This window comes from Schistocerca americana, chromosome 7, assembly GCF_021461395.2.
Source record: "Schistocerca americana isolate TAMUIC-IGC-003095 chromosome 7, iqSchAmer2.1, whole genome shotgun sequence".
Taxonomy (NCBI): domain Eukaryota; kingdom Metazoa; phylum Arthropoda; class Insecta; order Orthoptera; family Acrididae; genus Schistocerca; species Schistocerca americana.
Window position 1 is genome coordinate 609,259,618 of NC_060125.1, and position 17,843 is coordinate 609,277,460.

General features: G+C 46.8%; 1 protein-coding gene across 1 annotated transcript in view; it reads left to right on the top strand.

Annotated features, from left to right (window-relative positions):
- LOC124622565 overlaps window positions 1-17,617 on the top strand; it is a 51,340-nt gene extending 33,723 nt beyond the window's left edge. Inside the window, exon 2 of the mRNA XM_047148308.1 lies at window positions 16,098-17,617. Within this exon, the coding sequence (XP_047004264.1) occupies window positions 16,105-17,325 (1,221 nt within the window). The 5' untranslated portion in view covers window positions 16,098-16,104 and the 3' untranslated portion in view covers window positions 17,326-17,617. The remainder of the gene's footprint in view (window positions 1-16,097) is intronic.
- Window positions 17,618-17,843: the final 226 nt, after the last annotated feature.

The following is a 17,843-nucleotide window of genomic DNA, read 5'->3' on the forward strand; positions in this document are numbered from 1 at the left end:
CGGCGGGCTCTGCGTCGCGGTTTGACCATGTCGAACCGCTTCCGCTGCCGCGTGCCGCGCTCCAGGTGCGCGCCGCCAATCACAGAACGCGCTGAGCGTGACGTCAGGTACGGAACCCCGGGCCACACGAACTTTCGCCGAACCGCTGGCGCGGACGCGGCGGCAGCAATGAAATACTTATCATCCGATTCCAAGGAAACTATTCGGCAGAAAAATTTGATTCTTGGGTATGTTACAGCCTGATATCTTCTCTCGATAAAGGACCGAATTTATTTTCGTTATTCGTTGTGGTTACTTGCTGTATCGCATTTACGTAAACCTTTACACGAAATTTTAATGAGTGTGCAGAGGTAAAAACGCATTGCGTGGACTTTGCGTACAGTTCATTTTAGGTAATACATTATTGCGTATGAAATTTAGTCAACATATCGAAATTGTTTTTAAAGCTGAGAGCAGATCGATAGCTATCACCGTTCTCGAGATATTGGATGATACACTCCTGGAAATGGAAAAAAGAACACATTGACACCGGTGTGTCAGACCCACCATACTTGCTCCGGACACTGCGAGAGGGCTGTACAAGCAATGATCACACGCACGGCACAGCGGACACACCAGGAACTGCGGTGTTGGCCGTCGAATGGCGCTAGCTGCGCAGCATTTGTGCACCGCCGCCGTCAGTGTCAGCCAGTTTGCCGTGGCATACGGAGCTCCATCGCAGTCTTTAACACTGGTAGCACGCCGCGACAGCGTGGACGTGAACCGTATGTGCAGTTGACAGAGTTTGAGCGAGGGCGTATAGTGGGCATGCGGAAGGCCGGGTGGACGTACCGCCGAATTGCTCAACACGTGGGGCGTGAGGTCTCCACAGTACATCGATGTTGTCGCCAGTGGTCGGCGGAAGGTGCACATGCCCGTCGACCTGGGACCGGACCGCAGCGACGCACGGATGCACGCAGTGCCGTAGGGGACCGCACCGCCACTTCCCAGCAAATTAGGGACACTGTTGCTCCTGGGGTATCGGCGAGGACCATTCGCAACCGTCTCCATGAAGCTGGGCTGCGGTCCCGCACACCGTTAGGCCGTCTTCCGCTCACGCCCCAACATCGTGCAGCCCGCCTCCAGTGGTGTCGCGACAGGCGTGAATGGAGGGACGAATGGAGACGTGTCGTCTTCAGCGATGAGAGTCGCTTCTGCCTTGGTGCCAATGATGGTCGTATGCGTGTTTGGCGCCGTGCAGGTGAGCGCCACAATCAGGACTGCATAGGACCGAGGCACACACGGCCAACACCCGGCATCATGGTGTGGGGAGCGATCTCCTACACTGGCCGTACTCCACTGGTGATCGTCGAGGGGACACTGAATAGTGCACGGTACATCCAAACCGTCATCGAACCCATCGTTCTACCATTCCTAGACCGGCAAGGGAACTTGCTGTTCCAACAGGACAATGCACGTCCGCATGTATCCCGTGCCACCCAACGTGCTCTAGAAGGTGTAAGTCAACTACCCTGGCCAGCAAGATCTCCGGATCTGTCCCCCATTGAGCATGTTTGGGACTGGATGAAGCGTTGTCTCACGCGGTCTGCACGTCCAGCACGAACGCTGGTCCAACTGAGGCGCCAGGTGGAAATGACATGGCAAGCCGTTCCACAGGACTACATCCAGCATCTCTACGATCGTCTCCATTGGAGAATAGCAGCCTGCATTGCTGCGAAAGGTGGATATACACTGTACTAGTGCCGACATTGCGCATGCTCTGTTGCCTGTGTCTATGTGCCTGTGGTTCTGTCAGTGTGATCATGTGATGTATCTGACCCCAGGAATGTGTCAATAAAGTTTCCCCTTCCTGAGACGATGAATTCACGGTGTTCTTATTTCAATTTCCAGGAGTGTATGTCGGCGGACGGGCTGTGCGGTGACCGCGCGCGGGTCGCTCGCGACGCGACCGGTACTTCGTCCTGCTCGTCGTAAACCATGTGGTTGTATCACCCGCAAATTTCGTAAACGGTTCAAGAAATCGAAACGTGTTTTTTTGCAAACGATAACTTGTGAAAAGTCATGTACTTCGTCGCATGATAAGTATCCTAAATCTGTTTATCTACCGAGATATGAAAGTAACTACAGTTTTTCAGAAGGGATAGATGAATTTTTTTAAACAGCATTTAATAGCATGTGGAATGAGAAGTTAAACCGAAACTAATTTGCTGGTATGTCATAAGATGTAATTTATTAAATATCTACAGCTATTGATTATTCCCTTTGGTAAGTAACAAACTTTTTTTTCTTTATCCAGTGTACTTCACTGATTGAAGACGCGTTTCGCCTTTTACTTTAAGGCACCTTCGGTGGAATCTAGAATGATTCAGTTTTGTTTTGATATGTGATACTTGCAGATTATAAAACAGTTCACATCTTTTTTTACGTGAATGACTGATTACTTACAGTGAACCGAGTTTTTGGCGGACAGGCGGACATATACGTTTCCCTTCACCTGGTCACATGCTGGAGGTTGAACTAAAACTTAGATTATGGAACATAAGCACATTTTCATGTTCGCTCTGTTTTTTTCTGTCACTAGCAGTAGACGTTTTACCGAAAACTCTGATTTGAAGTCGTAACTACAGTGTGTTCACCTCATGTCCCTTCCTGTCTGGTTTGTTTATGTACATGTTGCCAACCTGCGGAATTATATGCTGAAAACTAATGTTTGTTTATTTTTGTTCTCCTTATATCTGTATGTGCGTGTGGCTAGTCAGTGATAGTTATAGAAAGTTGAAAGTGAATCCAGTAGTTGTCAGACAGTGGTTGAAAGATTTGGTGTTCAGCTGATTTCAGTTTTGGTTTAAATGTTTTGTGGAGGAGTGCATGGAAGAGTAAATTCACTGCTTACATTAATAGATAAAATAGTAGAATAGCATTTCAACAGATGATTATTATCAGAATACTATCACCCAACCCCTTTGTCCTCACTCTTTGACGCCTCATAATATGTCCTGTCAACTTACCCCTGTTGTAGTCAAAGTTGTGCCGTAATTTCCTCTTCCTCCTCTATTTAATTCCGTACCTCTTCATTAGTTACACGATCCTCATATCTAATCTTCAGCATTCTTATTGATCACCACGTTTTGAAGCGTCCATTGTCTTCGTGACAGAACTGTTCATCATCCACGTTTCACTTACATACAAGGCTGCAGTCCACACAAATACCTTTGTAAAATAGTATCCAACCATTATAATTTATATTCGATGTGAACAAATTTTCTTTTTCAGAACGCTTTCTTGCTATTGACAGTCTTCATTTTATGTCATCTCTACTTCTACCTTCTCAATTACTGCTTCCCTTTCAAGTCATTGAAGTCTTAGAAATGCAGTTTGGTTTCTGTACAAGTTCTAGATAATCTTGTGGCCCTGTGTTTTATCGCTGACATCTCCAGAGCTTCAAAGAATGTTTTCATTTAGATTGTCAAAACCTTTCTCTAAACATGCAAATGCTATAAACACAGTTTCGCAGTTCTTCAGTGTGTCTACTTATCTAAGTGGTAGGATCAGTATTGCTTTGCGTGTTCAGACATTTCACAGGAATCTAACATTGTGCTTATGTTAGTTTGCACAACCCCTCCCACTCTCCTACCTACATATTCCTTCCACTTTCTAGCCTTCTCTTATTTGCTAGTTCTGGCTTGCCAAATGAGTTCTTGACAGTTGCTTCTCCTTTGAGGAAAGTTTTCTTTGTTCTTTCTCATTTTCATTCCCCTATGTTTTCCAAGTGCAAAATCGCGTTGCAATTTTGGACTTTCTGTCGACGTCATGTTTAGACATTTCTGTTTCCCATGGTCTACTTTATTTGCTGCATTTTTATAATTTTCCCTCTTGTCAAATTTAATATATCACGTTTTATCTAACGATTTCTACTGTACCTTCTTCCCGTTAACATACTCTGCTGCATTCACCTCTTCTTCTCTCAAAGATATCCATTCGTATTCTAGCGGATTCCTTCCTCTGTTTCAGTCAGTCGTTGCATTACGGTAAATAAGATTATCGAATAACTGTGGGTCTTGACTTATTCAAGTTCCATTTCCTTAATTTGCTATCGTTTACTGTATTTTTGGTTGTAAACTGTAGATCGTAACCAATAAAGTATTGTAGGTTTGCGTCTGCACAGGGAAAATGTCTTATAATTTAAAATCTGGTTTCGAAAACTTTGTTCCAAATATGTATTATTCTTTCATGAGTGTTAAGCAAGGTGCCGGCGATGATTACATTATGCTCTGTGCGAAATTCTACCAGGTGGCTTCCACTTTCATCCCTTTGTGTTCTTACTGTTTTCCTGTACCTGCTACCGTATCAAATTTTAAAATTTTGTCTCGCTTAACTATCTGAATAATCTCTTTTCTCGTACATTGATTGTTTCAATGTGTTTATGGTGAAATGAGAAAACATGAATAATGAAATATGTGAAAGAGTACATTCTACAGAAAAGGAAAATTTGGTATGTCTTCACCCGACTTCGTCTTTCCTTCTTGTAGGTGTAAGATATAGTTAATCAAACGCACCGGGCGTTTCAGTGGGTCCCGCCCCGTACCTCAGTCGCTGTCCGTCATTGGCTACCGCTAGCGTCTGCCGCTTCCAGATGGGAACGCCAATTCCGCGAGCCGCCGCGTCAAAGCGGAAAACGCTTGCCGCCGCCGTTGCCGCACGCCGCGCTGCCGCGCTCTAGTGGGAACCGGCCTTTATTCGTGCCGACTCGCGCGTCACAACTCGTCAGTTGGCTCTACAGTTGTCGGACAGCATTGGAAGTTCCGTCTGCAGTGATCGAGACTCTCGGATATTCAAAGAGGTGCTCAAGATGGTCCCACGAATGCTCACAGTGGACCACGAGGTTCAAAGAAAGGCCATTTCATCTGAATTTTTGGAGCGTTTTGAGACCGACAGAGAGGCCTCTTTGTCACGGATCGTTACGGGGGACGAAATTTGGGTTCACTACTTCGCGCCAGAAACAAAAAGGCAGTCCTTGGAGTGGCATCATACTCTTTCACCACAAAAGAAGAAATTCGAGACAACCCCTCTGCCGAAAAAGTCGTGGTTACAGTCTTCTGGGACTGTGATGGTCTCATTCTGATGGATGTGATGCCAAGATGGTCAACCATCAGTTCAGAGGCATATGTGAAGAGTGAATAAACTCAAGAACCGTTTCCGACGTGTTCGATCGGACAAGAATCCAGAAGAATTCTTGCTCCAACACGATATGCGCGGCCACACACAAGTCTGAGAACCCGGAAACACATCGCCGAATTGGGTTGGACATCATTGCCTCATCGCCGGCAGGAGTGACCGAGCAGTTCTAGGCGCTACAGTCTGGAACCGCGCGACCTCTACGGTTGCGGGTTCGAATCCTGCCTCAGGCGTGGATGTGTGTGATGTCCTTAGGTTAGTTAGGTTTAATTAGTTCTAAGTTCTAGGGGACTGATGACCTCAGCGGTTAAGTCCCATAGTGCTCAGAGCCATTTGAATCATTGCCTCATCCACCGTACATCCCAGACGTGGCACCCTCGGACTTTCATCTCTTTGGGCCGCTTAAAGATTCTCTACAGGGAACACACTTTGAAGATGACGAGAGTGTCGGTCATGCAGTGAAAACATGGCTAAGCCTACAGGACAAAAGCTGTTACCAGCAGGGAATACATGCTCTTCCACAACGTTGGCGTACGGCTATAGAACGTGATGGATACTACGTAGAAAAATAGGACATGCACAAGACATGTTGATGTATATTGTCACCAAATTCTGACTATTAACAATAAATATGTTCTGAGAAAAAAGTGGGTTATTCCTAATTGAACGACACTCGTAACTGTTTCCCGTTACTGATCACTTTCGTAATTTACTGTGCAGTTCTCTCGCGTTCAGCGTTGACTAAATGTTCCTCGCGGCCGGCAGCCATGCTGATGCTGTTACGCTCGCCGGTTCACTGCGTCTGCCGATCAGCGGTCGGCCGTCTCCGTACGTTGTCTCGGTGGCAGAAGAGCAGTCGCGAGGCGCCATCTTGTGAGCAACCCGCCGCCTTCTCGTTGGCGGCGAAACTCACGCAAGCGGTGAGGAGGGAAGTGTTTTCTTTTTATCGCGGATCACCATACCACTGAATCATAGGTCACATAGAACTTTTACTTCTCATTAATTGTACTATTTCACACTAGTAAAAAAACACAAGCATTATTCCAAAGAACCAGATATCCTGTCTGAGCGCGAAAAAAGACGAATATGTTCCTCTTTAAAAACTGACAGGAAAGTGGGGATGCAGCCCGATGTCATCCTCTCCTCCCCTAACCTCCTTGGCCGCATAGCGGTGGATGTCCTGGACCCCACTGGCAGTGACCATCTCCCTGTCCTCCTCACCGTTTCAGGCGGTCGTCGCCCCCGTCCCGACCCTCGTACTGACCCTCCCCCGAAATACGTCCATGATTATTCCCGTGCCAACTGGAATGCCTACCGGGATACCCTCTCTACCCAGGTCGATAGCCACCCCCATCACGTACCACCACCCTGATGATGTTACCCCTGCCGCCTCCTTTCTCCAGCAGACCTTGTCTGAGGCCGTGGAGGCCCACGTCCCTTCCGTCGCCATCCACCCCCACCGTCCTACTCTACCCCCACAGGCTGTCCTCCTTCTCCGTGAATCCCGCCGTCTCTACCGTGCCTTCCTTCACACGCGTGACCCGGACACACTATGACGCCCCCGGCAATTACAACGACACATAAGGAACTTGCGCGTGGCTAAGAAACGCCGGGACTGGCGACAGACATGCATCCGTCTTAATGCTACACTTCCTATCAGCTCGTCCAAGTACTGGTCAGCCTCCTGCCGCCTTACCGGATCTACGCCCCCTCCTTACTACCCTCTCCTTCATGATGATCAACCCTTCCCTGATAACCTTAGTAAGGCCAATCACTTAGCCTCCTACCTTTCCGATGTCTTTACCACCCCCGACGATCCCCAGTTCAATTACTCCCTCTTCCCGGATGTCCAGGATTGAACTGACACCTCTGTCTCTCCCCTCGCCCCTGGTTTCCAGTACTTGGACAACATTGCACAAACCGAACTCAATGCTCCCATCACTACTCAGGATCTCATCACTACACTCCGCACGAAACGCAACACCACTCCTGGTCACGATCGTGTCACCTGTCGCCACCTCTGTGAAGCCCCTGCCTCCTTCCTCTCCAGTCTGGCCAGGCTCTATAATGTGGTCCTGTCCACCGGCTACTACCCCGACCTGTGGAAAACCTCCCACATCCCGATGTTCCTCAAACCTGACAAACCGCCATCTGCTGTCTACTCCTACCATCCCATCAGCCTTACCTTGGTCATCAGCAAGGTCCTAGAATCCATCCCTACTAAAGCATCCACCAACATCTCCACCAGCACCACCTCCTTCCCGTTATCTAGTGTGGCTTTCAGCCGTCCTTCTCTATCGATGACCTTCTCCTTCAGCTCACTCATCTCCTCTCCGAACAACTTAATTTCTGTTACTCCGCTATCTTCCTCTCCCTTGACCTCGAATGCGCCTATGACCGTGTGTGGCATTCTGGTCTCCTCTTCAAGCTCCAAACCTTCGCCCTTCCTATTAACTACATCCGTCTGATCGGGTCCTTTCTTTCCCAACGTCCTTCCTATGTCACCATCTATAACACAGACTCCTTCACCTTCTTCCCCTCCGCCGGTGTGCTCCAAGGTTCCGTCCTTTCCCCTCTTCTGTACCTTTTGTATACGGCGGACATGCCGCCGCCTTCACCCCCCATCCACCTTCTCCAGTACGCCAATGACACCACATTCCTTGCCCTCGCCCCCACCCTGCAGCGCTCCCAACACCTTCTCCAGTCCCATCTTGACCGATTCACCACTTGGTGCAACCAGTGGTTGCTGAAGGTCAACCCTTCCAAAACCCAGGCAATCATAATAGGCAAAACCACCCCTTCCTTCTGCCTCCTCGATTTGTATGTCACCATCTATGGCCGTCCTATCGCCCTCACCCCCACCCTTAAGTACCTTGGCGTCGCCCTTGACCGTAATCTCTCCTGGACCCCCCACCTCCGGACAATCCAAGCCAAGGCACGCTCCTGACTCCGTCTCCTCAAGCTCCTTTCTGGCTGTACATGGGGTCTGGACCCCTCCACCATCCTCCATACTTATAAATCCCTCATCCACCCTATCCTTTGCTACGCCCACCCTGCCTGGATCTCCGCTCCCCATACCTTTTAGAAATCCCTTCAGATCCTAGAATGCCATGCTCTTCGCCTCGCCTATCGCATCCGTCTCCCCTCCCCCACGCGGATCCTGTACGACCTTATTCCGTTCCCCCACCTCCTCCTTTTCCTCGAACCGATATGGATCCTCTATACCTCCCGTAAACTCGATCCTCCTCACCCGCTTGTCTCTCCCATCCTCTCCCACCCCTGTCCATGCCTGTATTTCCACGTCCCAACTGCTCTCCATCTCTCCACTCTCCATATCCTCTCCCAAGGTGGCTTCCGCCAGCTCCCCCTCCCTGATGATGCCCTCCTCCCCTCCACCTACCCCTCCTACCAACTTTGATACTCCCCCCTCTTCCTGTGTTTGTTCCTATGTGCACCCTCTCTTCCTTCTCTTCCCCTTCCCTCCCTCCTCCCTCTCTCCCCCCTCCTCCCTCAGGCTTCCCCTACCCCCATGCCTTCATTCCTCCCCCCATCTCCTCTGCCCTTGGCATCTTTGCTCTCCCCTCTCCCTCTCCCACCACCTTCTTCCCCTCCTGGCAGGTCCCCAGACTCGCACAAGCTAGGTGTGGACATCCGCGCGCCGGAGATTATCGCCATCAGTTTCTCGTGTGTGTGCCATCGTGTTTGTGTTTAGCGTTTTTCGCCGTTACGCTCCTTCGTTCACCTGTACCGTCTCCGTCATCAGTGATTGTGTGAAGTGCCGACAGTTTTTCGTGTTTTTTCGTCAAGTGTGAATGGCTTCGTGTTTTTTAATTTTTGTCTCTACAGTTTTTTACCACCAATCTGTTACCTTTTTCTCTTCACTGTCTCTTTTATTGAAATGCTTGTGGCTGAAGAGCGGAGTAGACTTATCCGCTGCCAGCCCATCTATGTAAGAGGTGCAAAATAACAATAAATAAAAAAATGGGGAAGCAGCGCTGGATCAATCCTCATTTGGCCTTTCTCATCGAAATTATGGTGTGTGAACATATTCGCGCTTTTCTAACAGAGAACTTTCTGTATCTCTTTACCCAGTGTCTCTTTGTAGTTAAACCTTCATACTCAGGATCTCCCTCTCACTGGCACTATCTATATATATGTCTCTCTCCCACTATCTCTTTTTTCTACCACTGTTTATCCCACTGACACTCCATCCTCCTTCACTTTTACAGTCTCCATTTATCTTTCTTTCCCATTGCCACTGTCACAACCACACCTCGGCAGCTCAAAACTTCTGGCAGAGGGCAGCTTACTTTTCCCTCTATAGCCCCGTGTCTAAGATTTAGGTCCAAAATAGGCCCTTCGCTATACCTACGTGTTAAAGTGTGCCGATCTGAGAGGGTCCAGACCCTCAAGGCCCTGTATTTGGTCTCACTCATCTGTTTTTTTTTTTTTTCATTTCCATTGTTTCTTCTCTCTTTTGCTCCCTCTGCTTCCATCTCCATCCATCTCTCTTTCTCTTTTACTGCCGTTGTCTGTCACCTCAGCATCACCTCTTCCTCCTTGACTACCACTGCTATTATCTTCATCTGTCTCTCTCTTTCACTGCCGGTTTCTGTCTCCTGTCTGTGTCTTCTCTCTCTTTACCTCAAACTGGCACTGTCTTCTCTCTGTTCTACCGCCACTGTCTCTTTGGTGCTCTCTCAGCACAAAATAGCGCAAATACTAGGGTTGCCCAGAAAGCACTGAACCACATTTTTTTTCTTCAACAATTCTTTATCGAACATAACGAGAATTACACACACGAAATAATGGTGTTTTATCTACACGCTCCATTTTTCTACGTAATCTCCATCCCTTTCTGTGGCCTTCCTCCAACGTGAAACAAGTACATGTATGCCCTGTCGGTACCACTCCTTGTCCTCTTGGTGGAGCCAGCGCTTCACTGTGTGAATCACCTCCTGATCGTCCTCAAAATATCTTCGGCGAGTGGCATCCTTCAACAGCCCAAACAAGTGGAAGTCCGAGGGGGCTGCAGCATGTCAGGTGTGACAGCCGTGGATGGTGTCCACACCCGCTACAAATCGTGGAACCCCGCCGAACCGCCTTCTGATGACCTCACCCTCCGTGCCCAGCGACTAACTGTCCTTCTGTCGACAGCAGAAGCTCCACAGACTTTGCACAAGCTTTTGTGAATATTGCCCACAGTTTCTTTCTCTGCAGTGAGAAATTCAGTGACGGCACGTTGCTTGTAACGTACATCACCTACAGACGCCATTTTGAAACTGTCCTGCAGCTACGTCATCTGTCGAAAGTGACGGAAACTTGGCGCGCTCACTCGGGAGACTTCAAATAATAAATTTTTTTCGGTTGAGAAAAAAAAGTGGTGCATTACTTTCTGGGCACGTACGTTCAGAAGTCAAAATTTTTGGTGAGGAAGGATTGAGGCAGCTGCTTCCCCACTTTTCTGTCAAAGTCTTTTAACGAGGAACATGTTCACCTTTCTTGTGCTCTGATAGGAGAATTTTTCCACTGGTTCCCTTCTTTTCTCTGCTACAGTAAAGTTTACTGCTTATATAAAACTAAGTCTATTGGTCACGAAAGTTTTGATAGTTTGTTTATGTACTTTGACACATTTATAAAGCACATTTATGCACTTTCACTCGCATAAAGTACGCATGATATGAGGTTAACACATAAACGCGTGCTTTGCATTTCTGCTGGATACTTTGCTCATCGACAGCAATTCATCAAACCCTCTGCCTTTTGTTTTAATTCTTGAAAGAGTAGGAATGTGCTTAGAATTACTTTACTAAACTTACAGCCTTTCCAGCTTTACATAATATTCGGCAATCATTTCAACATATTTTCGTGCCTGTTAAGACCAGTTTTAGCCCATTTTTGTCACTGCACTACGACTTTGGGCGTAAACACGTAGGCGTGAAGTACCCATTACACAGAGACAGCGTGTCATAAACTTTTATAGGTGAAAAAATCAGTGTTGTGAGCCCAGAACCCTTGCGAGACCCTGGAACCCTTGCCTTGTGTTCACTACATTCGTTAAAACTACATTTACGCCTCAGATCGGATACTACTAGCATATTTTACGTGTGGACTTATAAGAGCGTATTCTGGTGTGTTTCTGGACTGTTATTTATGACTCCCATTGTTTTCAAGTACCTGATGGCTTTTTCTTCCAGAAAGGGGTAGCTCATAGCATAATATGTGAACGGTTCACTCTTTCTACACATTTATTGTTCATATAGATCTTACTCTGTACTGGGCATTTTCCTCAGAAGATCACGGCGTTAGTTTCTTCGTTGTTGATGTCAAAGCTGTAATTCTCAAATGGTTAAATGGCTCTGAGCACTATAGGACTTAACATCTGAGATCATCAGTCCCCTAGAACTTAGAACTACATAAGCCTAACTAACCTAACGACATCACACACACCCATGCCCAAGGCAGGATTCGAACCTGCGACCGTAGCAGTCGCGCGGTTCCGAAGTGAAGCGCCTAGAACCGCTCGGCCACTGCGGCCGGTTGTAATTCTCAGATAAATAGTGTACAGAACGCTGCAGATCACCCTCTTGTAACCTGTTCTCCCTTCCCTCTCCTATTTTACGTGAATTTCACTTGTTTACCATTTTCGTGTCAAACAAAATGAAACACAATGTTATGTTATGAGAGAAAATAACGACGGTCCCAACCCTAACCAATATGTGAACTGCCTGTATCAGGAAACTGTAGTTTAAAAGGGGTGCATAGATCTAGTGAATAGCAGAACTACCTTCCTGGTCCTGCATCTCCAAAGTCCGAAGGCACCACTCAGGCTTGTCACACGCACCTTATCTCTCCCTGTCGCAACCAATTGCCAACTGGAACGATAAGTTCACCACACTGAGGCAGCATACGCAGAACAGTAAATACACCAAAATTACCTACACGCATTGTAGCAACAGCGTCGCGACTGGCATAAGCTTTGCGCCCTGTCTGACAACATCAAAGCCAGCTAATCTGTCGCCAATCAAGAATACACACTGTTTACAAACGCCGCAGCTCATTTCTCTCAAAACAAAAACAGCAGAAAATGTCTGGAACTGCAGATGGTTGTTTGCAGTGCCCATTCCTTCGTGTGATCCTAGAGTCAGTCGCTATACCTGGAGCAGAATAACGAAGTTATTAACAGCTGGATGTTTACTGGAAACTTGTCATAGTAATAACCAATCAGCGAACGAACTTGGTCACGATTTCTGTGATGTTCACTGCTGTATCGCTGTGCTACTTCAGGTGCAGTGGGTAACCGCGGAAAGGTTGTATGTAGGGCTGTTGATAAAATATCGGTATATCGATATTTTTCTAATAGATATCGATTGTTATCGGTTATATTTCAATCTCCTATATATCGTTATTAAAATGGCATTTTTTTGTTTTATATTATATTTTTTCGCGATTTATGGTAAATATTTGAAACTGTTCGTTTGAAACTGCAGTAGAACGTAATCTTACTTTTCTGTGTGAAAGAGTCTTACTACTTTTTGAGCTTGCATCGTGTCCAGTCTTTCTCTTTGAGTGTGTGAAACAAGTATAAGTGGCACAAAAGAAAAAGTCCCTTTGCACTGACGGTTGGTGGTGTGAATGGAATAACAAGATTTCTGATGTGAAGAAATAGCACACCAGCTGCGTTAAAAAATTAATTTTTGAGCAGTTAGTGTGCTATTTCTTCACATCGGCATTCTTCAAAAACAGTTGCCGAAAGTGATTAACGAAAATCTAACGGTCTTTGCAGTGGGCGGAGACGTGTGAGGAGAAATGCTGACGTAATGGGCGCTCGACGCAGCTACCAAAAGATAGTGAAACTTTTAATTTCACCACGCAGAACATGGAAGTCGACATGAAGTGTTTTGGACAAATCCTAAAAATGATGAAACAGAACAACGGACCATCGGACAGCTTTTATTGCGCCACTTACAAGCCGTTACCATTGCTACATCAGTCTCCTAGACTTAGAACTACTTAAACCTAACCAACCTAAGGACATTACACACATCCATGCCCGAGGCAGCATTCGAACCTGCGACCGTAACAGTAGCGCGGTTCCGGACTGAAGCGCCTAGAACCGCTCGGCCACAGAGGCTGGCGTATCGTTTTCCTTTCAATTGTTGCTCTAAGACGATAGGAAGGCTGCTGTCTTGTTATCTAATAATAACCAATACTTAAATATTCAGCTCTAAAGCCGGCAGTACATTTACAATGTGCAGCTAATATTTTCATAGGCCGGTTCGTCGAAATTTTTTCCGTCGATATATCGATACTTCTTTTGACATATCGAGAGACAATAATAATATTCTTTAAATACCAATGTAACGGATTCCCGATATTTTTAAAAATATCAACAGTCGTAGGTTGCATACGACGCTTGCAGCCAGTTACGTATAACAATCACAATTCGTTTCCATTGGTTGCATTGTTCTTCTGTGCAGCGTGTTCATTTCACGCGGTAGAAGTAGTTGCGAAAGTAGGCTGAAAAATGATAAAACTATTACCACCCTTCGAACCAAACCCAATACCGCACGTTAAGGAGCAGCGTGTGAATGTATCCAGAACGGAAGCACGGAGTTTCTGCTTCTGGAACCATATAGTGAACCCAGACAAACGCCCCTTTCTATTCTCGACCAGGAAATAAGATGTGTTCCTAAGTATACTGCCTTCCACATGCACTATCCTCAACGTGCAACACTCTCCACTACCCACCATTCTCCATATAAGTAAAATGGCCTAAGTGTAAACATTTTTTTTGGAAATACGTTAAACCATTTTTTCTACACTACTGGCCATTAAAATTGCTACACCAAGAAATGCAGATGATGAACGGGTATTCATTGGACAAATATATTATACTAGAACTGACATGTGATTACATTTTCACGTAGTTTGGGTGCATAGATCCTGATAAATCAGTACCCAGAACAACCACCTCTGGCCGTAATAACGGCCTTGATACGCCTGGGCATTGAGTCAAAGAGAGCTTGGATGGAGTGTACAGGTACAGCTGCCCATGCAGCTTCAACAGGATACCACAGTTCATCAAGGGTAGTGACTGGCGTATTGTGACGAGCCCGTTGCTCGGCCACCATTGACCAGACGTTTTCAATTGGTGAGAGATCTGGAGAATGTACTGGCCAGGGCAGCAGTCGAACATTTCTGTATCCAGAAAGGCCCATACAGGACCTGCAACGTGGTGTCGTGCATTATCCTGCTGAAATATAGGGTTTCGCAGGGATCGAATGAGGGGTAGAGCCACGCGTCGTAACACATTTGAAATGTAACGTCCATTGTTCAGAGTGCCGAGACGTGTAACCGATGGTACCCCATACCATAACGCCGGGTGATACGCCAGTATGGAGATGACGAATACACGCTTCTAATGTGCGTTCATCGCGATGTCGCCAAACACGGATGCGACCATCATGATGCTGTAAACAGAACCTGGATTCATCCGAAAAAATGACGTTTTGCCATTTGTGCACCCAGGTTCCTCGTTGAGTACACCATCGCAGGCGCCCCTGTCTATGATGCAGCATCAAGGGTAACAGCAGCCATGGTCTCCGAGCTGATAGTCCATGCAGCTGCAAACGTCGTCGAACTGTTCGTGCAGATGGTTGTTGTCTTGCAAACGTTTCCATCTGCTGACTCAGGGATCGAGACATGGCTGCACGATCCGTTACAGCCATGCGGATAAGATGCCTGTCATCTCGACTACTAGTGATACGAGGCCGTTGGGATCCAGCACGGCACCCTCCTGAACTCACTGATTCCATATTTTGGAATATAGATCTCGACCAACGCGAGCAGTAATGTCGGGATACGATAAACCGCAATCGCGATAGGCTACAATCCGACCTTTATGAAAGTCAGAAACGTGATGGTACACATTTCTTCTCCTTACACGAGGCATCACAACAACGTTTCACCAGGCAACGCCGGTCAACTGCTGTTTGTGTATGAGAAATCGGTTGGAAACTTCCCTCACGTCAGCACGTTGCAGGTGTCGCCACCGGCACCAACCTTGTGCGAATTCTCTGAAAGGCTAATCATTTGCAGATCACAGCATCTTCTTCGTGTCGGTTAAATTTTGCGTCTGTAGCACGCCATCTTCGTGGTGTAGCAATTTTAAACGCCAGTAGTGTAGTTTTGAGTAGGAGTATATCCTGTAGGATTACGGAACATTGCAGTATAGGAAATGACTGAAAACAGTGGCTTGTGTGCTTATGGTTCTGCATCAACTACGGTTGTATTATTTCATGCACTATACTGAACGGCGGCCAGAACATCATCAGGTGCAAGGTAGCCTGACTAATCTGCGTTTTTTACACGCTGCCGGCTGGAGTGGCCGTGCGGTTCTAGGCGCTACAGTCTGGAACCGCGCGACCGCTACGGTGTGATGTCCTTAGGTTAGTTAGGTTTAAGTAGTTCTAAGTTCTAGGGGACTGATGACCTCCGATGTTAAGTCCCATAGTGCTCAGAGCCATTTGAACCATTTTTTTTTACACGCTGCTGCAAATTTTCGTGGACGCTTATCACTGAAACAGTTACGTAATAGATGTCTTTCATTTGATGATGATGATGATTTAGTAACGGAAACCCCTACGGCGGGGTCAGGGATTTTCTCTGCCTCGTGATGGCTGGGTGTTGTGTGCTGTCCTTAGGTTAGTTAGGTTTAAGTAGTTCTAAGTTCTAGGGGACTTATGACCACAGCAGTTGAGTCCCATAGTGCTCAGAGCCATTTGAACCATTTGAAACCCCTAGTGGGTGTAATAAAAAGTTTATGACTCAAGGAAATTTTTCGTTTTAATTAGTGTTTTAGTTATCACAACAGAGCTCATAATGAATGACTTTGTAATTTGTTTTTGCTGTTGTTTCAGGTTTGCCATGGAGAATATACCGTGGACTGAGCCTGTGACATCTTCGAAATTTGAAGATCTCCTTGGGCTAAACAAAGGCTCTGTGGAAAGTATATCTATAAAGAATATGACGAAGCCCGGTCAGAATTTCGGCAGCAGCTTACTGAGTATTGAGCTAGCTTTGCGAGATGGTCAAACGCTGTACCTGGTTGGCAAATTCATGCCTAGAACAGAAGCGCAAAAAGCAGCTTTCGATTCGGCGAAGACATTTGTGAAAGAAATACACGCGTACCGCGCCATAAACGTCGAACTGATTAAACTGCAGCGTGAGAGGGGCGTTCCGGAAGAGGAGGTCTGCGACCCTATGCCGCGGTACTACGGGTCGCGGGTGAACATCGCCGACGACGAGTTGTCGGGGGCCGACGACAACGCAGTGCTCCTGCTGCAGAACCTGACGCGCAGCGGCTACCAGATGGGAGACCAGAAGAAGGGGCTGGACTTGGCGCACGCGAGGTTGCTCGTCGAGAAGGTCGCGCAGTTCCAAGCGTCGGCAGTCTCTCTCAGGCTCCTCAAACCGCAAGTGTTTTGCAGCCTTATTGACGGCAAGTGTACTTTCGCTGGTATGGGAGCCGAAGCGAACCGGCAGTTTTCCAACAGCCTCATGGAACATTTTAAATCTTTTCCAGAGGTTGCACCGTATTACGACAGACTTAGGGCTACCAATGATCGGGTGTGTGATATCTCTCTGGAGAAGCTTTGGGCGGAAGTTGTCGAACCGTACGCTTCGCTGTCGCATAACGATCTGTGGGTCAACAACATGATGTTCCTGAACGACGTCAGTGGCAATCCGACGAGTGTGAAGTTCTTCGACTTCCAGACGCTCACCTACTCGTCGCCTGTTAGAGACCTCATATTTTTCCTGTACACCAGCGTACGACACGATCTGGTTAGAAACAGTGTCGATGAACTAACAGCATTATATTACGAGAGTTTCGTAGCCTGGCTGAAGAAAATGGGTTGTAGCACAGAAGCGTTTACGGAGACAGCATTCAGACAAGAGATCGACAGGGTCGCCCCGACGGAGGTGATGCATATACTGCTGTTGCTGAACGTATTGTGCGCAGACGAACACGAGAAATTTACGCCCTCTGATGAGCCGGATTCAAGTCCGTCATTTTCTTCGAGCGAAATGTATCGAACGAAAGCATTAATCACGCTTCAAGATTTTGATGCAAGGGGCTGGTTGTAATGGATGTGTCATTAAGTATACATTGCAAAATATGTGTCCACGTCAAATATTTATCAGTTTCGCCATATGCGAATATGTTTCACACGGGCTGCGTTTAAGGATGCACCTGTGAGAAACGCTCCTACGTTTCCCCTTCCTTGTCCCAAATCTAACGTTACAGACATTTGGACAATCGTGGGGCATACCGAAACGTCCCCTTTGGAAAATTTATGAATTACTGTGCTGGTAAACCTCTTACGTTATTTGATTTTCAAACACATGAGCAGAACTGAACGTACCCAGACATTTCTCTCTTTACTTATTCCGATCAACACTGAACTAACACACAATATTTTTAGCGCAACGCAATCTGACTTTCAATAATCCATACAAAAGAATGGAGCTGACTAACAATAACCTATACCTTTCATGAATCACTTACCTCACAAAAATCTTCGTTACTCGAACTACTGCAATACAGCGAGCGCCAATACTGCCAGCTAAATGAATGATTCTAACTACTGAAGACACTAACTACT